Source organism: Pyrgilauda ruficollis, unplaced genomic scaffold (assembly GCF_017590135.1).
Source record: "Pyrgilauda ruficollis isolate IOZ18807 unplaced genomic scaffold, ASM1759013v1 scaffold5, whole genome shotgun sequence".
Lineage (NCBI taxonomy): Eukaryota > Metazoa > Chordata > Aves > Passeriformes > Passeridae > Pyrgilauda > Pyrgilauda ruficollis.
The window spans coordinates 816,039-842,769 of record NW_024526599.1 but is presented as its reverse complement, the minus strand read 5'-3'; the positions used below and the strand labels follow the sequence as shown (position 1 = coordinate 842,769).

Sequence of the window (26,731 nt, the reverse complement as noted above, 5' to 3'; positions counted from 1 at the left end):
TTATTGCTAGAAATACGTAATTTGTGCACATTTGTAGTTTTGCCACGAGGTATTTTTTACCATTTTGAGTCTTCATATGGTGCACTGAAGTTAGTTTGAGAGTGTAATTTATGAGAAATGGTGCCATATTTGGCAGATGGAAATTCTTTTTATATCACTTCTGTTCCTAATGTATATAGCAGAATCATCCCTTTTTTAGGGTTGTTTTTTTAAGGAGTTGTCTTTCATATGTAGACCAAAACTAAAGTTGAAGAAGACAGCTTGTCTCCATTCATATGAGGGCACCTTATGCCCTTCTTGGAACGCACATTTTTTCCTGCTCCATCATTTCTAAATCATGTGAAGATGGGGTCACACTTTTTGTATTGCTTCACAATCTCAGATCAATGGAAATGCCACTATAATGGAATATTTCTCTTTGATGAATCTTTATTGTCATTTTGGTATATTGGAGTCAAACTCAGCTTTTCATTGAGGAAAACACAGATTTTTAAAGCAAAAAGTCAATTTAGTGGCCTCCAATTAGTATTATCTTACTAATAAAAACAAAAATATCACACTATACACTGAATACATATGTATTTTTACTGCTCAATTCCCTCTTTCCAATAGTAAGAAATAAACAAGTGTTCACGGATATAAGGAAATATGTTTTGCTTTCCCTAAATTTTCAGAGATGCAAGTATCAACCTGTTAGAATAGTGATGATTACAACAGTGGGAATGTTCAGGAGGCACAGACAGAATATAAAACGTTACCAGAGTGTTCCAGCAATAACACCACTGGGGGCCTTTCAGAAGGAGGACAGCAGCAGCACCCTGTAAGCCTCTGACTTGCCACTGCCAGTCTGCTGGTGGAGGCAGCACTGTCTCAAAGAGCCAGCAGGCTGGGTGAGGAGCAGGCTGCCTGCCTGACAGAGCAGAGTCACTCGTGTCAGTGTCCTGGCTTGGCACATTTGGCTGGGTGTATGGTACATGTGGAGATGAGAAGCTGAATGTTTCTTAAGATATTGAATACTGGAAATCAGTACAGTAAGATGAAATATTTTTAAAGGTCCTTCGGAGTATTTACATGCAAAATCAAGCAGGATGTTTATTATCTGGCTTGATGATTTAGCAACTCCATACTGAGACTGTCCACAAACACAACTCAAGAAATAGCAACAAGATAAATAATGCTGATAAATAATTAGCACTTTCTTTTTCTTTTTTAATTTGTGTACTTATATTTTTTAATTGCCCTCCTAGTATCCATTTCCATATGCACAAATAAAGCTAGCAGAGCTTTGGTCCATGGTTTTGTCATTCAGGAAATAATTATAGATGCTACTGTTAAATGTTAGTCAAAATTCAATTATCTTTTAACTCCCTGACACTGAGACCCTACTGAAGAAACACTTAAGCACCTTCATTTGCGTTCTTTTCTGTCTTGTAGATTAATTTCTTTATTAAATTTCCAGCAGGTAGGAATACCTTTTTTTTTTTTTTTTTCAAATAATCTTACTTGGCTTTTTTAGCCTTTGTGTTGTTCAGTATCATGAACTGTTCATTCCTTTTAAATAACCATGAGTGAGCAGTAGATAAACAATTTAATTTGAAAGGTTAAACTACATACATAGATTTGGCATTAATACTTGCATCTCAGATTGAATTGAAATGAAACTTAAAGGTATCTAGAAAATTTGCATGGTCAGTACAAGAAAAAAATAAAAAAATTGGTTTTATAGTTCATCAAGAAAAGCACCCTGTGAAGACTTGCAACGTGTTTGTTTTGTTCAAGAAGCAACTATTTCTGGTGCTAGTATATCTTTTTTCTTTTGATGGCAAAGCTACAGTTTGAACTGCCAGTGTGTTGTTGTATCTTTTAGTGGCATTCCTCCAGATAGATATGCTTTGTTTTGTTTAGCTTGTGACAGGAGCAGTAGTTCCTCTACCAGTCTTTTCAGTTGTGGAAATGTGTAGTGGTATTAGTCTACACAGTTTCTATATCCCTGACTTTTTCAGGTATGATTAATCCTTGTTTCTTTGAGAGTTTTCAGTATTTGTTTCATATGAAGTTTTGTAATTATCTGTTACTCCAGTGCATTAAAACCACATTGTGCAGAAGTCCTGCTACAGAGGCCACAAATCTTTTAAGCACTGTATGGAATATGTCTGACATACATGGTCCTTGTCTTCATATTCATGGACTAACTATGGGAAAGCTTTCTTTCAGGATGCTTTGGAAAACTTTTTATTTTTTTCTGAGGTAAAGCATGAGATGTTAAATCACAGAACAGTGATACAATGTATTTTTGATTTATATTTTTATTTATTGCTGGTCGTGATGTCATATTCTGATAGCGTAGCAAAGCAGAATGATACTCTTCATCCAGCTGTTTGTATATTCTTTTAGTCTATGGTGTAAGTAGTACGAATGAGTTTCAGAACAATCAAATCCATTTATCTGCACATGTGTAAAGTATAGAGTTGGAAAAGGAATAATTCTTAAGGTTGCTGTAGGGTGTGGAAAGTTACCTTTGGCCCCACTGAGCATCGCACCCGTGGCCGGGTTACATGGTCATGCCATGAGAGTAACAAAGCAACCCCAAAAGAGATCAGCAGGCCTTTGGTGCTCGTGGGAAGGTGGTGCTTGCAAGGCTGGGGCTGTGCCAGGATACATGGCTGGGATCCTGGATCCCCATGGGGTGTGGAGGGAGTTGTCCCACTGACCGGATGGCAAACCCGGCTCAGCCGTGCAAGGCTGCAGCTCTGGCTGTGCCTGCCCACCCCCAGCAAGGGCAGGGGACGGAGATGAGTCCTCTCCTTGCAAAGCTCTTTGAGACACGCAGGAGGAAGGAGCCAGGTGTTATGATTTGTAATGAGGGGTATATTACCACCTTCAGCAGTGGGGTTTTGCCTGAATCAGGGCTACTTCAGTAAGAACTGCAGAGATATTGTCAGCCTAGTAATTGAAAGTGATGAAAAGCTTCAAGGCATGCAGAGGTTGATCCTTCCCTTCAGATTTCCTGATCTCTGCTGCTTGACCATCTTATATTACATTTTTACATCTCTGTATTTTACCTAATGAGATTCCTATATTTTCACACTAAAGACTCACACAAAACACATCTGCAAAGATAGTGGTCAAAAGAAAGTCTAATTTGTAGTCATTGTAAAAATTCTATTTCAGTGACTGGAATTAAAACTAACTTTTTTTTTTTAATTACAACATGATTTTTTTTTCCTTTTCTGCCATTTGTTTTTATGGATGTCAGTGTTGCTGTAATGTACAAATGAAGGTTTTTCTTGCACCCTCTGTTATTAAAGTATTTTACGTGGTGGTTGGATTCATTAAATGCAGTTAGAAACAAGTGCCTGCCACCATCATTTCTGAAAAAGATACTTCACAGAATAAGTGGAGTTTGTATTTTAAAAGGGATTTGGAGTGTTGTTTTTGTTTCATTTTGTTTTTAAATGCATCCAATTATCAATGCTGCTTGGAAATTGAATTTTCTTTGAAAGCAGGGGGCCTTAACTTAACCTGGGACCGTTAGTGTTTTACTTGTTTCTATTTTAAAAATAAATTGTATTAATTTCCCAGATCCCATTGGTACTTGCACACTTCCCTGAAGTATTATGGAGAGTTGGGTTGGTGGAAGAATGTTTTACATATTGTTAACATATATGTGGATATTCTTATATTATTGTACATGTTTGGGAAAATATCACACAACTTTAAAAATGTTGCTAAGATGTATGTATCTGACTTTTTCCTTTGGAAAATATTATATATTTTTATTTGTATTTTTTACTTTTTTAAGTTCATCTATATGTGCCGTTATTTTTGTATTGCAAATGGTCTCATAAATGAAGTAGAAGAGATAAAAATACAAAGAAAAGTAATTTGGCAAAGATTTCAGTGTTTGGGGGAAAAAATTAATGGGTCAGCATCATATTATCAATACTAGAAATATTTTGAGTGTCTTTGCGCTGTAAATATGTCACAAGACCTCTTTTGATGAGTAGTGTAAAGAATTGCAAGGTTTTAATCACCCATTTTAATTTGTTATTATTTACCACTTTCTTGTGGCCACTGGTCTGGACTTAATTGAACCTGATCAAACAGCATGCTTTTGTTTTTATTATTAAAATTTCTCCTTGTTTTTCAGTTGACTATTGTTTTGTTTTCTTTCAGTTTTGTACTTCAGGTTTTGTTTCTTGCTTGTGAGAAGTTGATCTTCAGAATTATTTTTACACTATTTATGATTTATTTTCATAATGTAAAAAGTGTGTAATTATTAAAATATTAATCCAACCATTGGTGCTGATTTTGAATAGTTATAAAGTTCTTAATGTTGATGCAAAAAACTGTTCTAGTCTGTCTGGATTGGAAAACGTGTGTGCTGCTTTGTGCCAACCTGAAGTTTGAAGTCTAGACCAAGTTGTGTCAGACATTCACACAAAAATCAGGGCCTCTGCCGTGTGTGCAGTAGGAAAACTCACCTTCCTCTTCGGGTTCTTATTGTGTCTTTCCCCTTCAAAGCAGTGTCTCTTCATTATCTTTTCTAAACAGGCAGCACAGGCTGTGGGCATCCACAGATTATGTAAGGAAGAAGCTTTGCTGCAGAGCTTGGAGCCTTTCCTCACTCAGGGGAAGTTGCAAGGATCTGTGTATTCATCAGAAGTTGAAACTATTGCTTAGGCAAGTTCAGAGGACCCCTGGGATCTAAAGAAGTAAAGCTGAAAATCACCAGTCTCGCTTTTCTGTAGTTCTGAAGGTGAAAAATAAACCTGAACTTCTGAGAAATGAAGATGTGTGCAGGCAGCATCACAAGTAACAGTGCAAGCTAGAAAATGTGAGGGTCTCTTTTCCACAGATCCAGTTTGTTTTGTAAAAATTATTATGTTAACAATAATTACTACAAAATTGTATATTTTTAAGCACCCTGGTTTAAGAAGACATACATTTGCAGAGTCTCCCTGAACAAAATATTTAAAAAGCAAAAAAAAAAACCTGAGGAGCAGCTGTAATTTCTTGAAGACATTATTTAAATGTTTGGATTTTCTAAATCCCAAAATATTTCAGACAAACAGAACACTCCACATTGTTTCCCTTTCCATCACCTCAAAAATGCAGTCACTGCAGGTGGAGGAAATTGTAGGTGGAGAGGTTTGGCCTCTCATATTAACTCTTGCTAATCCCCATAAATGTCCATTAATCTTGTCTAGCTCTGGTTTAAACTCTTGGAGGGGCTAAAAATATCTTTGCTCCCTTTCCAGGTTGAGGTACTTCCAGCTTAACGTGCTGTGCTCTGCCAGGCTGAGGGCTGCAAGTGCTGCTGTCACCCCAGCTGGGCAGGCCTGGCCCAGGTGATGTCCTTGCTTCAGCTGTGGCCACTCTTGCCCTGTTCTTGCTTCTGTCTTTCTCCTGTCTTCTGCTTCCGTAGAGAAATGCAGTTCTAGATGTCCTGCCAAAGCACAAATGTGTGTTCTGAGCTGCTGCCAGAGCCAACACCCTGTGGGCTTCCCATTCCGTGCTTTGACAGCATCCCTGCTATTTTTCACTTCTGTGCTCCCTTTAGATGCTTCAGGGCCAAACCTCAGGTAACCAATATCCTACAGCCTTCACATCGTACTGCACCCATGGGACATGACTTTTCCTCTGGCACTGCCTCCTCTTCACATGCCTGCTTCATAATTTTGTGATGTGCCAAAGTGTCGCTATAGGACACGAAATAACACGACGCGGACACACAGCTCTCTCAAGGTGAAAAAGCACTTTTAATTTCTGATTCTAACATTTATAGATTTCCAAAGGTGACAGTGGATTGGAAGGTGACAGTGCCACCTCTCCAATGACACTGGACAAACCACCAATCCATAGAATGCAAAACAGTCCATAAAAGAATGCAAAACAGTAAGTTATTTACATAAAGTCCATGAAAAAGTTCATTACAAGAATGTAAACATCAGAAGGCTTAAAAAAACTTAAAAAATCAAAACAACACCAAAGCACATGCAGAACTGCATGTGAAATGCTTGCCAGTTCTGCCTCCTTTTTTTTAAATGGAGCTTTAATTAAATACTTACATGCTATTGTGCAACTCTGCCTTGTGGACCTACTAAACCTGCAAATCCCTACCAAAATAAAAAGTAATAACACATAAATGTTTTAAAAAAAAATAAGGAGTTGACAAAGCATTTCATGTTCCAGCAAGTAGTAACAACTGCACCCAAATAAATATTAAAAGAAAACAAGGGAATGTCAAAACATAAGTCATGTTGCTGCAGGGTTCTGTCTTCCCAGGGTTACTAATTTGTCTTCTCTTCCACTGGCTTCTGTAAATTTCCAGCTGGAGGGCATTCTACTTTCCCATCTCCTGGATGTCGTAAAAAAATACATTAGTTTGCTGCATATATACATATCTATATATTTGTGTACACATATATATATATGTATCTATATTCATGTCTTCATGTGTCTACTTGAACATATATAAATGTGTGTATATATATTTATATGTGACCAGTAGAGTTCAGAAAATACTGTACACAAACCTCTTCAGAGAGGTCTCTGTCTGCTGGTATAGTTGTACTCAAGCTGCTTTAGTTTATCTCCCAGATCAAAGGTGGACATGGCTCCTGTCACATAACCAGGATGCAGGGGTTTTCTTCATGTGCTTACACCAAGACAGAATGTTCAATAGCTGATAAATACACTGATTGCTTTTTTATGTGCAGGTTACAGCTTGACTGAGTTTCCAAAGTGCCCACACCTACGTGGAGCTGTCACAAGGTCTTTCTGACATCACATTTGGCTGCTCCCTCCTGGAGCTAACAAGTATCTAGTAACTTTTTGCCAGCTTTTAGGATCTCTCTTCTATGTGATATATTAAAGTCGTTATGAGGTAATTGATTCTGGCTGAGATAAAAACAAATGTTGACAACACACCCTGTGCTTAACTGACTTGAGTCCTGCTGGACCGGTCACTGCATGAACTCGCAGGCAAGTCCATTCCCCTTCCAGAGCAAATGCCAAGCAGCTGCCTGTCCCTGAGAAGGTACAGACAGCTATGGTTTGTCCATCTTTAAATTTCTGTACTGAAACAGATCTTTGGTGCAGATCAATTTCCACAACAAATCCATCTGCAGTGGGTTTACTTCTCAGGATGCACCAGCAATATATTGTTTTTCAGAGGAACTCCTTCGCAGTTACATAGGTAGCCAGAGGCACCTTCCTTGGGTACTTTGGGTAACTGTTAGAAATATTTTCTCCTTTTCATCCCTCATACAGGAAGCCAGGCTGCTGGTTTCTGGTACCATGCCAGGCCAAAGCCCATAAACAAGTGTGGAAGAAAGAAAATTAAAATGTTTTTAAAGCAAACAGAGCAGGATGGAGTAAACGTTATGTTTTGGTTTGCGTTTTTGGTTTTTTACTAAAACACAAATATTTTGGAAAAGAAAAAAAAAAGAAAAGAAACTACTTTAATCCTACTATATATAATGAAGAGATAGCTGCCAGTATTTACTGCACAGCATTAGGAGGGCAAGTGGTGCTGCAAAGGCCTGTGTCTCGGTCAGGGTCTCTGCTAATCTTGGGAGAGACTCCACACATGAGACTTGGCAGGCTTGCTCCTGCTCATAGTATCAAAAGAGCGTGAAAGAGCTATGAGCCAAGAGGGAGGGATATTTCCGTAATTGTTAAGACCCTTTCCATGGCTTTAAAGGAGCAGAGAAACAATCTCCCCCCTCTACTTCACCTGCCACTTCAGGCTTTCCTGGTGAGGTTTGCTGTTGCTTCAAGCTGTTACTAAGCTAGATGTGAGCAAACTTGCTTTTGCTCAACCTGAAACAAAAGCCCTGATAGAAGGCTGTCAGTGCCTGCTTCTAAAGAAGTAGCAGCACAATATTTTGTATATATCTTAAATCTGTTTGTGTCCCAGGGTTTCCACACGAGCAGGATGAGGCACATCAGCATAAACAGCTGAGATTTTCTAGTGTTGGCATTGGCAGCAGCCCTGGAGGAAGGGACAAGGCTGTGCTCAGCACCGACAGAGTGCAGGCACCAGCCCAGTGTGGGAAAGTGGGAAAACCGTCTCTCCTGAGATGCCTTGGGACTCACAGGCTTGGATGCTGCCTGGCCCCAGCCCTTCTGTACATTGCAGGTACACAGGGATTGCTGCTAAGTCAGTATGTAAGGTGTAGTACAACTTGAACTGCATGTACCCTATGCTAAATATCATTGCCCAGTTTTCAGAGATGCAGGCAAAAAGGAAAAGCAGACAGCATTCCTGACAGACTCTAGCCTTGGCTCCATTTAGATGTTAGCAGATCTAAATGCCTGTTCTCTTCTTGAGAACCCATCAATGAATTTCATCATTGCCTGTACAACACTGCCCTAGCTGACAGTTTTGGCAATTCCATCATGTCTTTTTAAGTCTTTCTGCCTGGACAAGGCACTGAAGACAGGCAGCAGCTGTCTCCGCTGGGATATAGAGGTGGAGCTGCTATGACTTCTGCTACTGTTGGCTGGTGAGGCAAGGTTTCCAATGGAGCAGGAGTATAGAATGTCAGAGCTTCAAATTTAACACTGAGGAAGCTCAAGTAAGTGACTGGATAGAAACAAGTGCTGTCTAGAGAAGCAGAAAGGTGGCTTGCCGGCAGAGATATTAAAAAAATCAGGAAGTGTGTTTTTCTTCAATATGCAGAATTTAGGATGACTTCCTGGATACTGATCAAGAAAAAGAAAGTATCATCAGCACAGGAAATTGTGTGGCTTCACATATGCTCTCTGAAAACTCTTCCAAACCTAGTGCTGCAGGTGGCACAGACGAGCTGCAGATGGGGTAGCAGGGCCGTGGGCGAGTGTTCGTGCTGTCTGCTCACGCAGCCTCCAGAGGAGACAGTCCGTGCTTGGCAGGGAGAAGGTAAATCCGAGGTGCTGCACCAGCAGCTTCGCTCTTTTGAAATGTGATGCCTCTTGATGAGAATTCTGTCCTTCTTCCCCCGTCTTATTCTCCCTTCTTTTTCTTGTGGGCTTTGATGTCCAGCGAGATGGTTATCAAGTGTAACCATGAAGAAATGCCTCATTCGAGCAAGTCACTTCTTTTTTGCTTCTGTGGTTACAAAGTGATCAAGGACTTGGTATATTTAGATATTGCCTGGATGTATTTGAGCACCACGGCCCTTTAGGTACACGTACAAAACCTGGCAAGCTGTAGATCTTACTAATTTGCCTCACTTTATAAGAAATGCAAAAAGAATGATACTGGCTTTGATGGACGTATACAGGTAATATCTCAGCCTACTCTTACAAGCAGATTTTGGGACATAAGAGGCAGAGAGGGACATTATGACCCCGATTTTGATTAAATAATCCGCTTTGTGTTCCTCCGAATGTTTGCGGCAGTGGCGCTGTGGCCACCAGGATGACCGACGCCTGGCAGGAATGGCAGGATCGCGCGTGGGAGCTGAGCGCCCGCCCCACGCAGCGAGCCGGCTGTTCCGCGACTTTCTGCTGGTCTGCACCCCTAGGAAAAAACAAAAACAAAACCAAAAAACCACCACAACTCCAACACAGGACTCACCCGCGGCTGGCCCGCCTCAGCTCGACAGGAAACACGATTCCCCCCGAAAGGAAAGCCCAGGGGGATGGGGGAGCGGTCGGGACGGGACGTCCCGTCCTGTCCCGTCCCGCCGGGGAAGGCGGGAGGGAGGGAGGCGGGGAGGAGGGGTTTGGCCGGGGCCGGCGCCGGGATAAGAGGCGGGGAACCCTTCGGCAGCTCGGACGGACGGTCTTCTCCGGTGCCGTGCCGTGCCGGTCTGCGGGCGGGATGGAGGAGATCTACAGCAAGGCCGAGACCCTCGCCCTTCGGAGAAAGCACATCGGGTAGGGGGGCGGCGGGGCCGGGAGCGGGGCAGAGGGGAGGAAGAGGAGGAGGAGGAAGAAGGTCTGTCCCTGGTGACAGCGCCCGGGGAATGCCAGCGCCGGACAGCGCTGCGAGAGCCAGCGGGGAGAGGGACAGGGACACACACAGGAGCTGTCATCCCTCTGGATCGCCAGGTCTCGGGGCCACCCGGAATTCCCTGGGCGGGCGGAGGGATGCCGGCATTAGAGCACTGCCCATCACACGCATCATTCACTTTTCCAACAAAGCGAGCGGCCAGAATGTGGTACCCACATTCAGGTGTGTGTCTAAAATGAGGTGCGCAGGGCTGGGGTGTTCTGTGCATGCACCTGCAAAACAGCCGTGTCCCCTGAATGAACCTGTTGCTGTTCCTTAAGCTGAGTTTAACTGGGGGACGTGCAGGAGGGCTGTCAGAGGTTATGACCGATACTGATCAGGTTTAAAAAGAAAGTGTCATCAGCACAGGAAATTGTGTGGCTTTGCAACAAGGCTAGAAGCTGTGGGAAAGAAAGCAAACCACTATCCAGGAGTCAGTCACATTTACAAGTTCATAACCTCAGTATACCCAACAATAACTCTCAGACTTACCTGGAAACAACTGTGTTTATCCAAGTTCATATAAACACTGCTAAATGTTGAGAAGACCTTCCTTCTGCTCAGTAATATCATTCAACATAATTACATAGCTGGCACATTCTCCAAGAAAGGGGGGGGGGGGGGGAAAAGAAATATAAAAGAGTGTTTAAAGAGTACTTTGCTTAATTTTATAAGGAGCTTGAGTTTTTCTGGAAGTCAGTGTGATTGAGATGCTTATAAAATGCTGCTTTTAAAGATTTTTATCCAAAACAGGCAGGATGAGAGTGTGAGGGTTTTAGGACCTGCTCAGCACCTCTGAAAATAAAGCCTGGAAGGCATTAGTGTTTTGTTCTTGACTGTGACCTCTATATAGTACAGCCATCCATTGCGTAATGATTTTTTGGCTATAGTATAAAACAGTGCTTAACAGCTTAATTTAGTCCCGGAGAGTTATTTGGCCATAGATGTCTGGAAGGCATGTAAACAAGCAGAGCTATAGCCTAGGAACATGGCAGGACATATAAGGACCTGAAGGACGTGCAGACACTGTTCTCCTGAGAAATCAATTGCAGGCAGAGTCAAGCTTTGAAAACACCCTTACTAAAGACCAGCTTCTGTTCCCACTGTGCCTGGGGAAGTGCATGGATTTTCACTGTGAGCAAGAGCCCCTGCTTGACCACCACCTGAATGACTCACAAGATTTTTTTGTAGAAGGAGGCAATTGTCTCCAGAGCTGCAAAAAAATCAACCTCCTCAACACTCAAAGGAGGGAGAAAAAAATGAGAAAATTAAAGTAGTTTTATGTTTCTTATGTTTTAGGCCTTCCTGCAAAGTTTTCTATGCCAAGGACCCTCTGAAGATAGTCCGTGCTCAGGGCCAATATATGTTTGATGAGAAAGGAGAAAAATACTTAGACTGCATCAACAACGTTGCGCATGGTAGGCAGTTTGACTTGTGAGACTGCTTCTGTTCCTAAATTTCCACTAGGGATCAGGACACAGTTCTGCCAAGTGGTGATGTTCGCAGTGCTTCTCTGAACATCCTTGTGTGGTTCAGTAATTGACTGCTTGCTAGTAATAACTAATAATTTTCTTCTTTAGTGGGGCACAGCCATCCATATGTGATAAAGGCTGCAATGAAACAGATGGAACTGCTCAATACAAACTCCCGCTTCCTGCATGACAACCTTGTTCAGTATGCACAGCGACTCACAGCCACCCTCCCTGAGAAACTCTCTGTTTGCTATTTTGTTAACTCTGGGTAGGTCTGAGTTGGGGTTTTTTTGGGGATTTTTTTTGGTTTTTTTTTTGTAAGACTATTCTTAATGACTATTTGAGACAGACACTCAGGACAGCTTGCTCTAAATCTTACTAATTAGGACTTAGTAATGTGCAACAAAAATATATCCAGCACTGATCAAAACTTACTTCCTATTTGCAGCCATCATATTTAGAATGATGGCTCAAAGCAAGAGAGGCAAAATATGAAACTGGCCTGCTGAATGCTATGCAAAAAAATAGTGTAGGGGGGAAAGCAAGAAGAGGAAATTAATTCTGCAAATTGGTGAATGTTGTGTACAGACTGATGAATGCCATCTGTAAATTGACATATAACCTTGGAAATAAGATAGTCTTCTTTAGGCAGTTTGGTAGTCTGTGATCACTTACATGTCCAAAACAGACAACCTGTGAGCAGAGGGGCTGTGACAGATCAGGCTGGAAGCTTGAGTCTTTTTCCAAGGTGCAGATTTGTGATGGTGCAAGCACTGGGGAGAAAGGAGTTGTGGAGTGTGGGAGATGGGGCATTGCTTTTTGAGGGTTAGTGACTGCAATGTGTTTTCAGCTGCAAATTGGCCTCCTTTGTACCAAGGGGAGGTAAATATCTACTGGCAAACTGGGGGAGGGAAAGAAAGCATCTCTTTGTTTGCTGTTTATACAAAGGGCTGTTTTATCTTTGCCCCCTTACATGGCACTTATAGTCTCAACCTTAGCATTGTAATCTGCACAGTAACAGAGTCTGCTGTGTTGATTTCTTATATCCATGAGTCCCATGCCTCGTCTTCTGTGGGAATACCCTTTTAATTGGAAGCACTCCTTCACTGGTTTGCTGCTGTATATGTTATCCTGCAGGTCTGAAGCAAATGATCTTGCTTTACGACTGGCTCGGCAGTACCGTGGGCACCAAGATGTGATCACCCTGGAAAAGTAAGTACACACAGTAGCTCATGTGAACACAGCCAGCAGCTCCTGCCATTACTTCAGAAACAGCTTTGCAGCAACCCCCTGCTGTTTGTACTCCACTGCCTGCTGAAAGAAAAGCTTTGTTGCTTTTGTATTAGAGCAGATCAGGAAATCCCTTTTTCACATTTGGATAAACACAAGTTTTGAAGATCTGTGAAAAATAAGCCTGTCGGTCACTCCAGAAGGTCAGGCACCTGTTAGAGGGCATTTCCCACAGACTCCCAAAGCAACTCATGCCAGAGACTTAAATGTTGGTTTCAAAAGCTGTGAGTGGTCTGGCTACTGGGCTGCTCTGGTAAAGGGCTTTCTCTTCATCACGCATCGCTGGACACGTTTCCTTTTGCACAAATAAATATTCAGTGGTCAAGAAGAAAGATCCTGTAGTTCTGCAGCAGTGCTGCGATGATGCTCAGCTCTCCTTCAGTGAACACAAGTATGCACACAAAACCAAGGGACTGCAAAATCAGGAGGTGTTGGGAGGGCTGCCAGCCACAGGGTAGGTGGCTGACCACATTTCAGGGTTTTCCTCTCCTAGATGAAGCTGTAGGTTTGGTGATGTTGCTGTAGTGCTGGATTTTCTTCTCAGGTTGTGATTAGAAAGTCCAGCTAGAGCAAATGCAAGGGTACATGTCTCTATCTGAGCAGCACAAAGCTTGTTTGACTCAGCTGCATTCACATCCTTGCTAGCAACACACTAACCTATGTGTGTTCTACTAAGAAATCGTGGCGCATCTTTGGTTTGGTTTCAGGTTTGCTTCACTTCAAGTTTATGGCTGAACAAAAGTGTTTATTATTCCCTGAATAAAGATGCTACATGCTTTAGGCTCAAAAGGCTCTGGTTCCTCATTTCTAAATTAGTTGTCTTCAATAGTAACCAGCTTTAGCATACTCTGCAGTATAAAACACTTATATTCCAACAAAATCCTTTTCCTGACAGTGGCTTCTGCCAAACCCTCTCATCTGCAATGCCTGCAGGGCAGATAGTGATGGGCTGCTGCTGCATAAGGTTCCCACTTCTCCATGCAATGCACACTCCTGAGAGTTTTCATAGCGGTGTTGGTGTCTAGCTTGCAAAGCTTGGGCTGGCCAGAGTGGGGCTGATGGGTTGGAAATGGAGGAGCTGGACCCACCTTTCAGCTCTAGGTAAGGCTGCTAGGGCAGCCACCTTGAAGCCATGGATTCAAGCTACAGCTGCTAGGGCAGCCATGATCTTGTCTGTCCCCATGTCGGCACTTGATTTTGTCCTGTTTCTAGTCTTGCTAGTGAATTAAAGTCAACTGCAATTTCGTATTGTCTTTGAGAGAAAGACAGTAAATTAAATCAAGATCCCTTCACAAACAATGCTGCTGTGATACGGATATGGTTGCTATTCTGGATTATGTACAGGCACAGTTGTAAATTTGGCTCTTCTGTATATTTGCTGAGAAGTGACTTGGATATTTAACACTCACACAGTGCTTACCATGGCCATGTTACGTCTCTGATTGACATCAGCCCCTATAAATTTAATCAGCTGGGAAAGGACAGCAAGAAGGAGTATGTGCATGTGGTAAGTATGGTGTTTGGTTTGTTTGGGAGGGTTTTTGTGGTTTTGTTTTGGTTTGGTTTTTTGGGGTTTTTTTTTTGGTCATTTTTATGCATGTTATGCAGCATATTGTATTATCCACTTCTGGTGTAAATATATTTTCATTCTGTTTTGTTGATGCTAGTGTACATATGCTCAGCTGATTTCAGTGGAATGAATACAGCAAAATTGTTTGCTTTTGGATTTCTAAGAAGGTGCTCAGCTGTGGGGCTGATTTCCTTCATTGTGCTACGGGTTTTCTCAGCCACTGCATTGATGAAATTAGCCAATATCCAATATTGCGTTGGTTTGGTTAAAGATATGTGGGACTTTGAGTCTAGTTCCAAAACTGAAAAGGCAGATTGCCCAAGTTTGCACAGCTTGGGGTATAGGACTCCTGAGTGTCTAAGGGATGTGATTTTTCACATAAACTTGTGTATGTTAAAAAGACAAAAATTTTTCTCAGTCTAGAAATGTAGACCAAGCAGGCCTTTCCTGTTTAGACCTCCTTGTGTCAACCACACTGACAAAGCAATATTCGCCTTTATGTACCACATCCTGTCTCTTAGTTATTGAACCTCTCCTAACACCTTTTGTAGAAGGTTGAGTATCACACAGACTTGTACCATGACTAAAATGCCAAAAGGGAAGTGGCAGACTGGAAAACCTGACTCTCCAGTTGCAGAAACGGATTTTCTGCAAGAATCTGAAATGAGGTGGTGGATGGGTACTCATTATTGTGTCTTGAGGGAGAGGAAGGACAGTCTTGGAAGGTGGATGAGGTAGATGATGGTTCTTACAACAGCTGTGTTCAGTAATATTGAAGTAGGCATGACAGGCCCAGATTGAGTTTAAGCTCCAGTAGGCATTTTTGCAATTCAAAGCAAACATTCAAGCAGTACTAACTCTTATTACCTATTTGTGTTGAAAAGCCAATAAAGTGGAACAATAGAAAAGAAAGTAAAAGTTTCACAGAAGTATTGCCTTCATAAAAACAAATAAATTAATTGGTCCTTTCAGGCTCCTTCTCCAGATATCTACAGAGGGAAATACAGGGAAGACCACCCAGATCCAGCAAGTGCTTATGCTGAAGAGGTGAAAAAGATTATTGAAGAAGCACAGAAGAATGGACGCAAGGTGTGTGTTTTGTGCTCTAGAAATGCTGAGGCTTCACCTATTTATTTTGGCATGGGGGTGTGTAACAGGCAACTAAGGACTTGTTTCTTTCCCAATTTCATATGCTTCCCTCTCCCTTCTTTTTTCTATGATGGGTTCTGTTCAAAATGGGCCATTTTTCCATCTGATGCTCTTATGAGAACTTTTCTAGGCATCAATGAAAGGATCAATAATACAGCTGTATATAAGCAGATACAATCAAAGCTGTTAAATTTCCTATTTTATGCATTGAATTGGTAGATTGTTAATATCACAGGGAAAAGTTTCAGGTCAGCTGCGAAACTGCATCACAAATTTTAGCAAAGATACATAAAAAAATCCAGGACATGGAGAAAATCTATTGGAAAAAAATCTCAATACTACATTTCTGAGCCTGTTTGGTTAAGGTAACATTGAAGTCATATAAAAAGGTGAAACTTTCACTCATACACACTATGACCTTGATAAAAAGAGACAGTTTCTGAACAGGTGTACCTAAAATGTGTGTTAATCTTTTATATGATGGCATTGGTGTGTTAAACTTGTAGGGCTTGATCCAAAACCCACTGGAGTCCCAGAAGACTTCAGTGGAGCCTGGAACATGTTCCCTTCTAGTCCAACGGACTTACATCACCCTGCCTTTAGTTTCTTCATCAACTTTTATTTTTATTCTCTACTAACGGATAGTTTTGTTTTTTCTTCCCTTGTTTCCTTTCTTTTGCACATTTCTTAGGTTTTGGTGGCATAGACGTGTGGCAGGACAAGTTGTGCTAAAGGCTAAGCCTCACGTGCTGTGGGAAGCTTCGTACTCTCTGGCCGTGTGCTCACATGTAGCGTACGGTTCTTTACACGTTTCTGCTCGGCCTTGTTTCCAGGAAGACTGCACCAGCACAGAGACCTCTTGATGCTCAGGGAGGGGTTCACAAGTGGTGTGGGGATGCAATCCCTTAAATAGCAGACTTATGCTGAGACCTTCGGGTAATATTGTATCTCTGCTGCATAGACCTCTGCTGTTGACAAGAGACGAATTTTGATGTTCCAGTGTGTCTGATCTGCTGTTCTTACCCTTCCTGACTTGAAATAACTTTCTTTTTCATTCCTAGCAACTGGAATTATTTCATCTGTAGAATTTTTCTCTTCTTTTGTCAAGTGCCTCGTGCTGACATGTTATTTGTGTAGTTATATGCATTAGGCAGGGGTGCCCAAAGGCTAGCCACAGGTCATCTTACAGGTCAGCTTCCACCCACCTCTACCTGGTGTTCAGGATTAAACAAAAACCCACATACACCTGCAAGCTTCATTAACCTCTTAGGGAAGATGGTACACACTGTTGTGTGTGTCCTGTAAACTGGCATTTTAAAATAAATTTATGTAGCTCCCAGGAGCTAATCCAGCATCCACTGACACCAGGAAGAGTTATCCAGTTCAACACAAGGGCTTAAGGGAGATCCTTGCATTCCCATCAGGCTGCAAAGGTGGCCCTGGCTACTGCAAATTTGGGCACTCTGATTACAAAATTAATAAATCCTTTAGCCATAGCTGTTTTCAAGAGCTCTCAGTTGTCCAGCCCATTGTGTGATTAAATTAAGGCCCCATTTAAACATTTATTTCTGGACTGTTAGATGGCTCTGCCAAGGCCAAGTAGATGAACACAGCTCTCACACGAGTTTGTCTCTTGTAGATTGCTGCCTTCATAGCTGAATCCATGCAGAGCTGTGGAGGCCAAGTAATTCCACCTGTGGGCTATTTCCAGAAAGTGGCAGAGTACGTACAGCACTTCAGAGGGGCGTAACGGGGAAATTAAACAAAGAAACAGCTTTTTTCACTATAGACTTATCTAATCAATTCAGCTATTAACCTCTCCTGTTCTTGGCTATCTGTGGTTCATTTCTGCTTATTGAAGAGTATGATTTCAGTTCAATTTTTTTAATGGAATATCGGCTAATTTTTAGCTAGATAATTCCCATTATTTTCCTGTCTTTAATCCTCAGCCATAAGTTTGATGGAAGATGAAGTTAAACCAGTTATAATCCTACAGCACCATTACAGTACGCCTATTTGACATTAAAATGTCAATTTTTCTTTTCTTAACATGTAGCATACTAAAAATTTCATAGCTATAAAACAGCTATAATTGTATTCTTTCTTTTTTTCCTGACTTGGTCTCACACTGCAGAATTTCTGTGATGCAGACTGCCTTGTCCTTGATTGCCTACCCGTGTTCTGCAGCACTAGACTTTCAAGGTATTGTGATTCTTTTCAGGTATGTGCGTGCAGCAGGTGGAGTGTTCATAGCTGATGAGGTCCAGGTTGGCTTTGGCAGAGTTGGGAAGCATTTTTGGGCATTCCAGCTGCAAGGTGAAGACTTTGTGCCCGACATTGTCACCATGGGAAAGCCCATTGGCAATGGACACCCTATGTCTTGTGTGGTCACAACAAGGGAAATTGCTGAAGGTTTTGGTGCTACTGGACTGGAGTATTTCAATACAGTAAGTCCATAGGTGAAGCTGTGCGTTTTTTATTTTTCTTTTGGTCTGCATTTACCAGTTAGAAGTTCTCCAGGTGATCCAGATAGCGTCTGCAGCAATCAGTGCATCACATTACTGAGAGTTTGGGCCAACCACAGTCTAATATCTAAAAGCAAGTGGAGAGGCTTTGAAATATGCTCTGTATCAAGTGTTACATCATCATATGGACCAGCACAAGCTCTCTGGCAGCTCATATCCATACAGATGAATTCTTCCTTATGTCTCTTTCCCTCTTCCCACTCTGAAATGCTGATTATGTAAAATTCCATTTTCTAGGATAGGCTCTGTGCTGGTGGAGCTCATGACCTGGCAGACCTTGCTCTGCAACTGACACCTAACAAAACAGTGACCCTTTACCAGAAAATATTTCATCTGCATGCATGCCACAAAGGTTCAGTCTTCTCATTTACTGAGCCTGCTTTCTGCTCCTGTGACTCAGCCTTCTTCCCAGCTACCATGAATTCCCCCATTTTAAATGGAGTTTATACTCTCTGGATCAAAATATATCAAATCTATCACCCACTGCCCTTCCCAGGAGCATTTTGCCTGCACGTGCAATCAGCTGAATTCTTCAGTCCTGAGATCTTCAAATTATTGTTACCTGGAGCAGAGGAAGAGGGAGCCCTTCCCTTGCCCAAATATAGGGGATGGTGTTCCACAGCCTAAATGACACAAAATCCCCACCTTTCTGAGCTTTCTTCCTGATATGCCAAGCAGGAGAGGGCAGTGAAAACAATGTGGATAGCCACAGGTGAATGTTTTATTTTGATAGGTTTTGATTTTGATGGCATGTTTTGTTTTGTCTTTGCTTTCAGTTTGGAGGCAATCCAGTGTCTTGTGCCATTGGCTTGGCTGTGCTGGATGTAATAGAGAAAGAAGATCTCCAAGGAAATGCCACACGTGTAGGAAATTATCTCCTGGAGTTGCTGGCTGAGCAAAAGGAGAAACACTCCTTAGTGGGAGATATCAGGTGGGTGCATTGCAGCAATGTCAGGGAAGAAAGTAACTGCGCTAGAAAAAGTGGCAAACTTGGTGTGAGTGGAACACAGAAACATGCCATGATTTTGCTACACCTCTCTTTTAAAATGGACTGCCCAAAACTGGTATTGTAAGGCAATATATATTTTTTTAAAAGTTGTCCATCTGTCTGCTTAATTACTTACAAGCATAGCCACTAAAAAGGTTCTGGGAGAGCAGGAGAAAGAGCCATCCACATGCAATAACCAAGATGTCAGCACGCCATTGTAATCATGCAGACCTTGTTAAAATCTCTGGAACTTCCTTGAGAGATGTTACTATGGATTTTCCTCATCTCATTTCCTCATATCATTACTACCATTGATAATTGCCTTCAGGTTTTTTGGGGGGGAAGAGGTTGGGTTGCAGGGTTTTAGTACTTCTTTTTTCGTCTCTTTTTGGCTTGTGATTTTCAGGATAAGCATGAAAGAAAGTTATTCTGTCATTCTTATCTAGCCACATAGCATTAATGAGCCAGGTAAATTTATTTATCCAGAAATACCTGTTATCCCATTGTGTGTATTGATTGTGTGAAGTTGCCAAAAGGAGTCCAAAGACAAAGTCTCCTCTCTCATTCTCCTTCCCCCATTTCCATTTCAGGGAAGGGAATTACAGTTATTAGAAACAGGTATTGCATTTGCAGCAGAAGGTTTGGGTTACTGACACTGGATTTCCCTTGTCTCTTCTTTTTTTTTCCACTCCAGAGGTGTTGGATTGTTTGTTGGGGTGGATCTGGTGAAAGATAAGCAGAAGCGAACACCAGCCACGGCTGAAGCCCTTCATCTTATTTACAAGTAAGCAGTTCTTAAAGACTGTGTGCTCAAACCCGCCTAATATTTTCCAGCAGTTAGTCATTAATTTTGTTTTCAGTTTGTGTAGTTTTTAGTGACAAAGTACTAAAAAAGAAAACTTGCAAAATCTGTCTCAGCTTGAAGGAAGTGACAAGACACGACATAGTTTTATACCTGTATCTAACACAAGTCTCTTTCCACAGACTCAAAGAGCATCAAATCCTTCTTAGTGCAGATGGACCCTACAGGAATATTTTAAAATTTAAACCACCAATGTGTTTCACAATGGAAGATGCAAAACACGCAGTGGAGACACTTGATGCACTTCTTACAGGTATGTGTGCTCTAGGGCTCAAAGGAATGCTCTTCTTCGTTCATTTCCCAATGAAACACCGTCATAGCCTAGGCCATTACATGCAAGGGAAATTAATCAACTGCATTTCTTACCATTCATCAAACTGCTGTTCTTAATGCCAATTATTATAAATAAATACAAAATCCCATATGTACCTCATCCAAACTTTTAGGCAAAATCCTGCTCTTGAGCCTTTCTCTTACAGACTCAATGTTATTACTCATTTCTGGTCACATGTGCTGTTTGCTAAGGAGTGAATATATTAATTCAGCACAGGCCTGAAAGACGCTGCAGATACACTGGTGTAACTTTCCATAATGTGCTCTACCTTTTCTTTTTTTTCTTTTTGTTTATTTTTTAACTAGAGGACTGGAATGTGATTGTCTCACTCAAATTTAGCCTGAAGGTTTTCAGGCTCTTTTTTTTTTTTTTTCTTTTACCTGAGGACCGACCCAGAGGAAAATAACATCAATTATACTGTTAACATGAGGGCTCTTGGAGCCTGTTATACATAAAAGGCTCCCGTCTTCTGAGAATACAACAACTAAAGTTAGACTTCCATTAACCTGCTGGAAAAAGGCAGAATTCCACTCTGAAAGGTCTTTATGATACCCCTGTGCTAATTTTAGTCTTTTCTCTAAATACCCCCAAGCTAGACAGTCCTGACAGATTAATCACATTGCCTCAAAAAATGTTTTAGGAAGTATTCATCACTCTTCATTTATTCTTCTGTGTGATAAATGCCCAGAGGAATAGCTGATTTTTTTTAACTTCAGGCAGCTACTAAATAGATGGTATGCTTACTTCCTCCCACTTCTTTTTAATTTAATTATTTTATTACTTTTATTCAGAACTGGAAGAGGCCACTGGAATGAAGACAGAAAATAATGCATCTACAAATGTGCAGTGTAAAAGAAAAGTATGTCTTAATTTTTTTAACTCTTTTCCAGATAGGTGTTTGGCAAAGCAAATATAAATTACTTTGATAGAGCATGCCTTCATTTTTGGTAGTGTGAGTGGCTCTGTGTCTTGAAACTGAGCTCAGAGAGCAACTCCCTGCTGGAAACCTGAGAGGATTTACCTTGTCTTACTGGGGTAAATCTAAAAAGAGCTGAGTAATCCAGACCAGCAACATGTTATAGACCAGCCACCTGCCTTATCTGCTTGTGTGCAAACATGACCAACCAGACTTTGGGCTACACAAAGTCATGAGCACCATAGTCAGCAGCTATTGGTTCTTGGTATTACATGCTACTGAAAGATATTTGGCTTTCTAAGCAAGCCTGCAGCCTGGAAGGTGTCCAGGTTTTCAGAGAGTTCCAAGGATTTTGTTTCCACTGTAGCTCTTTGAGTACAAATGGCTGACACACATCCAAATTAGGACTTCTTAGGTTGCAGCCCCAGCTCTGGATAAATCACATATGATTTCTCACACCCTTAAAAACATGTCACCCTCTCTACAGGAAAGTTTGCTGAACTGTCCCTTGGTGGGTTTTCCAGTGGTGCTGTGGGGATGGGAATGCAATAGCTCAGCTGCCATGGGGTGTAAAAGTTAAGCAGAGACCTGATGAGTTATTTGCCACATGTCTAGATTTTACTAGGTTTGGAGTGCAAGCCTACTCTTACAGACATTTTTACACAATCAGTTCCATTTCTTTCAGAACTAAGAAGTTGTGGAATAATAGAGAGTCAGGCAGAGCTACCTAATGGGAGCCAGTGGGTGCCTGGTGGAAGACACACATGTGCCTCCACTGACATCTCCTTTCTGTTTCAGACCACTGAAGAGAGTTCTCAACCAGAAGGTGCAAGTGAAAGCATCAGCCACATGAATGGAGCTGCCTGCCGACAAGAAAATGGGATTTATTCGAAAAAACGCTCAGTGCCAAGTAAAAGAATAAGAACATGAAGAGGGACAGTTGCTTCATTCAGTTTGAATTTGTGTCCGTCTTGCTTTTGAGATGAGGAGTGCAATAGTCTGAGTCCTAGGATCTGTTTGAAGCCTAGCCCTGCCTTTCATAAACTGGCTGAATTCCTATTAGCTTCACTAGGTTTAAAATACCTTTCCAGATACATGAGAACTGTGCCATGTGGCTTGAAATCTAGATGTGACAGAATGGACAAGTGATACAAAAATACCTTGGTGCTGATGGCAGGTGTGACATAGGTACACAGACTTGGTGAAAACTGCAGATTTATCCATATTATGCAGAATCTGATTTGCTTAACTGCCATGAAGCAAATGCCAATCCTATTAAGTTTAAAAATATATGCTTAACATGATATTTTTTCCAATATTTTAAATTTCAATATGTAATATTGAGATGTTAATTACTTTCCATGTTTTAATGGCTGAATTCACTAAACAATGCTTCAGAAAGAAATCATTATTATCTTCTAGTGTAACTTAGGTCCTATGGACCATATTCCCAGCTGATGTAAATTGGAGTAGCTTTGCTAATGTCAGAAATGCTCTACTAAGAGTCTACAACTCTGTCTGTAGAGACACAATGTCTATGCAGGGCACTCTCACTATAAATTCAAGGAAAATAAAGAATCTAATTTTCTATGAATAAAGCAACTTTTATAAATATTTATATAGAGTAAGATTTTAAATTTTTTTCCCTAGAGTTTATAGATTGGATCCTATCAGTCTATAAAATATGCAAGTGAAATAGATATAATTTCAGACACACTGATTGATTGAATTTAACCTGAAGGTGTCTAAAAATGAGGTTCCCAGGGACAGGCCAGCTTGCATTCCCATGGATTTGAGTTGTTTTGAGAGTCATGGGAATTACTGCCTGATCCTGTCACAGTAGTGCTGGTACTTTTTGTCAGTGGTGATGAAGAGTTGCACACCAGTTCCATGGGATCCTGAGGCATAAATGGGAGCACTGCATAAGTTACTGAAAGGAAAGGACCACTGTATAAACCACGCATGCAACCAGTGCCCCTCTGTGCTGCAGACACTTCAGGCTGACTTTCCTCACTGTCAGTGTTAAATTTCAGTGACAGCACACAAGCCCTGCTTCTCTTTCTTAATACATGCACAGCTCCATGCTATGGAGGACACTGAGGGCTTTCCAAATAGTCTGTACTTCAGAAAAAAATATAAAATGTATTTATTTCCTCTTCAATCTTAATACCCTAAATTCTGCTGTTTCCTAATTGCTGCTAATTATCCTACTGATATGACTGAAAATTGAGCACTTTATCTAACTTCATGTTTTCCACAATTTGCTGCATTTATGTCTATGTTTCTGGTGTAACTCTTTCCAACATCCTCAAGCTGGCTTATTTTCTGTTTCATGATCCTTGAATAATTCTTCCATAAAAATAAATCTCTTGTTTGTAATTATGATGTCCTACACAAAGACGGTTTTTTGTTTATTTGTTTGTTTTAACTTTATTCTGCAGTAACACCTATTTGCTGGGGGAAGTAACTTTAGCTGGAGGTTGTTCCCATGCCAAGGCAGAGCTGACTAGGCTGTGTTTCCCCGAGGCACTCAGCTGTTGGCAGCTATTACCCTTCAAGCCAAATGTTGCCTCAGCTGCCACAGTTCATTCCCTGCTAACTCTGCACCAGGAAGGACAGGTCTTTTCCAAAACGAAACGACACAAAGAACTAAGTGAACTTAATTTGGTATGTCTCAAGGCACAGTTTAAGTTACTCCCTGTGTGGAGTGCCACTACTTACATTTCACCTCATCCACTGTGTGCAGCAGCAAGCAAGCAAATACTTGTGTGATTTATTAGAAAGCTTAAGCCCAAAGGCACAGAGCCCAGTACCAGTCTGTACTGTGACACCAGCTGTTGTGGCAGGTCATTAATATTTAATTTTCAAAAGTATGTCAAAGAACTAGGCTTAAAAAATCTGATTAACATAAATCTAAGGTGGGGTGCTTTGAAGATTGCAACTTCAGAAACACAAGAGGCCTGTGCCTCTCTGCTTCTCCCTGTACCTGAGCCTTGGTTCTGCACATGCTCAAAATATTTGAAGCAACCATTGCTCCAATCCACTTGTGGTTTTCACCCAGCTTCTGCTTCACAAGTCAGGAAATTCTCTACCTCTTGGTTCTGCTCATTTTGCAAAGTTCAGGTTACCTAGAAAAACCAGGTGTTCTATTTCCTTTAAACAAGAGAGGATATCATTCCTATGATGCACACTAAAAAGAGCCACAATCATTTAAAGGGAGGAAACAATCCAACAGCTACCAAGGTTTGAGCTGGACCTACTAAACTTACTATTACTGCATCAATACCTCACATTATCCCACAGTATCTCAGAGTGCCTGTAGTAGAATGCACGGTTGTGCACATTCCCTACTGGGAAGGCCTTTCTAATTAGCAGAGCCTGACTAAAGGATGAGAGAGTGGAAGAAGAAATAATTAAGGTTAAGCACAGGGACCACAGTTCCAATCAGCTGAACTGATCAAATATATTCCCCTCCCCACTCAACAGGCAAAGCTTTTTTTCCCCTTTCAAATTCCATCTCCCTTTTTTGTCTTTCTACCTCTCCTGTCCTGGCTGTCCAAGTCCTTGTTTTAGCCACGTATTCCAACATCCACTCTAGCCCTTCCAATTATCAGACAACTCCATAAGCCAGTTTCACTCAGTAACCTTGCAGAATAAATATAAGACCACACCTTTCCCCTCCAAGTTTTCTGGAAGGCTAAGGAGCAGGCTCGTGCAGGAGTAAGAGACAGTGGAGTGAGGGAAAGGCAGGAATCCATCCCAAGTGGGCATCACACTGGAGTTAGCCGCTTGTATCTTCACTCTAGCTCATCATCCTACTGGAATACCAACCTAGATAATTTTATTGAATTCTCATAGTTTGCCACTTTTTTCATCACTTTTGTATTGCACATTTATACTTTTAAACAAACAGACCAGTTAGAGCAAGGGAGCAAGGAAGGACAGTGCTTGCTGCAAATACCAATGAAAAAGTGACACTGAGTCTGAGTCCACTGCCAGTTCTGCTGCATAAAGGAAAGCAGGACTGGGACTCTGTGGAGTCAGGAAGCTGTGCCTTAGACAGCACTGCTCTGGGGAGAAGAATCAAAGCATCCAAAGTTGCCATGTCAGCATGACACTGCAGAACTGCCAGGGAAACAGGGTGTGATGCCATACGTTCTCATCTGGGGAGAAAAGCCTCAGCCTTACCTCTGCAGAACATCAGACTGCACTGAAGAGAAGAATTATTCAGGATATTATATTTTGACTGTTGCTTTTTAAATTAATGGTTTTTAGACATACAACAGCCTCTTCTCAGATAATACATTTATAATCTTCACAACTGTTAAACTGTGGCTGGGAAATAACAGACAGCCCCAACACTGCAAAGTCCAGAAAAGTCCCTACACACAACCAGAAGCAGCAAGTTCTGATTATAGCTCATAAAATAACGGAGGAAAAGGAAGGGGACCAAGGGACAAGCCTGAAAATCTTATTTTACGTGTGTCATTGCAATGCACAAGGCACTTCCGTTAAAAAAAAAAAAAAAAAAAGAAGGAAAAGAAAAGTAAAACAGAGACAAAACCTCATTTTTAATATGGTAAAATTTGAGTTAAATGTCTAGCTGGGGCAATAATTTCAGCACCAAATTGCAAAAAATCACACCTAAGAAAAAGTCATAAGCACTCATCATAAAAATATAAGCGGATGCTCTTGCAAAAATAATTTGTACAGGTATTTCTTGGAGAGTAAGCCCCCAGTGCTCCAAGCTAAGAGCTGAAAAAAAACAGAATGTGTCAAAGAAGAGGCAATTGGTAATATATTAGAGAAGATATATAAGGCACTGGGATGCACAGTTAGGTACTGGGCATACACACTGAAGCCTGTTGTAGCTGTGTCTTTGACCTGCCACTATGGGCTTTGTCTCCATTTAATAAAATAACTTTGAAAAAACCATGTGACTTATACTTGCCAGCAGGGCAAGTATAGCTCGTAGCAGCAGAAAGGCTGGTTTAATTCTCCAGGTTTCTCAGTGATGACTTGAGCACATGTACTAGCAGTGCCTCTCTTCAGCCTGGACCTGGCCTGTGCTGCTGCCAGCCAAGCTCTGCCAGAAGGATTATGCAAGGGGACACAAGGCCAAATGACTGTGACGGGATTTCCCTATCTCTGCTATCCACACACATTTGTATTTTCCTACCTGGAACATTTGATTTTGTTGGTGCCTGTGGTTCAGCAGAAAAGATGAATTAGAAAAGACAAGTTACACCTTTGCATTTCCCACTGACTTGTATGCCTGGACTTTGTCGTGTCATCTCTGTAGGTTTCAGCTTCCAGAGATGCAGGGTTATCTGGGAAAGTCCAGGAGAGACAACTCTGCAGAAGAGGCTCTTCATGCCAATATTTCAAAAGGAAAAACATTTGGGCTGAAATGAATACCCAAGGTACTCAATGTACCCAAGCACAAAAGGTTTAAAGCCCTCCCTGAGCTTTCCAGCTCAAGACCAATGTGCACTAAGCAAAACAGTCTTCAGTCTTCAGTCTCTCCACCTCTGCTCACAGCCATTCATGTGTCTTAGGTAAACACTGCTCCAATATTACAATGACATACATTTACAACAATATGGAGTTAAAAATTAAATTAAAGGAAGGGGAAAGGGA

General features: G+C 41.4%; 1 protein-coding gene across 2 annotated transcripts; it reads left to right on the top strand.

The window, feature by feature from the left end:
• The first annotated feature begins 9,714 nt into the window (after positions 1 to 9,714).
• Positions 9,715 to 23,470, top strand: ETNPPL (ethanolamine-phosphate phospho-lyase). Of its 2 annotated transcripts, XM_041479742.1 has the most exons (13): positions 9,715 to 9,870; positions 11,285 to 11,403; positions 11,566 to 11,725; positions 12,595 to 12,669; positions 14,161 to 14,254; positions 15,290 to 15,406; positions 17,106 to 17,188; positions 17,688 to 17,913; positions 18,768 to 18,922; positions 19,674 to 19,763; positions 19,964 to 20,094; positions 20,967 to 21,034; positions 21,890 to 23,470. In XM_041479742.1, exons 1-13 carry the CDS (start codon positions 9,815 to 9,817, stop codon positions 22,019 to 22,021), a joined length of 1,506 nt encoding a protein of 501 aa, XP_041335676.1. In that variant the 5' UTR covers positions 9,715 to 9,814; the 3' UTR covers positions 22,022 to 23,470. The 2 variants fall into 2 exon arrangements, with proteins under 2 accessions (XP_041335676.1, XP_041335677.1); XM_041479743.1 differs by lacking the exon at positions 11,285 to 11,403 and having other exon boundaries at positions 9,745 to 9,870.
• Positions 23,471 to 26,731: the final 3,261 nt, after the last annotated feature.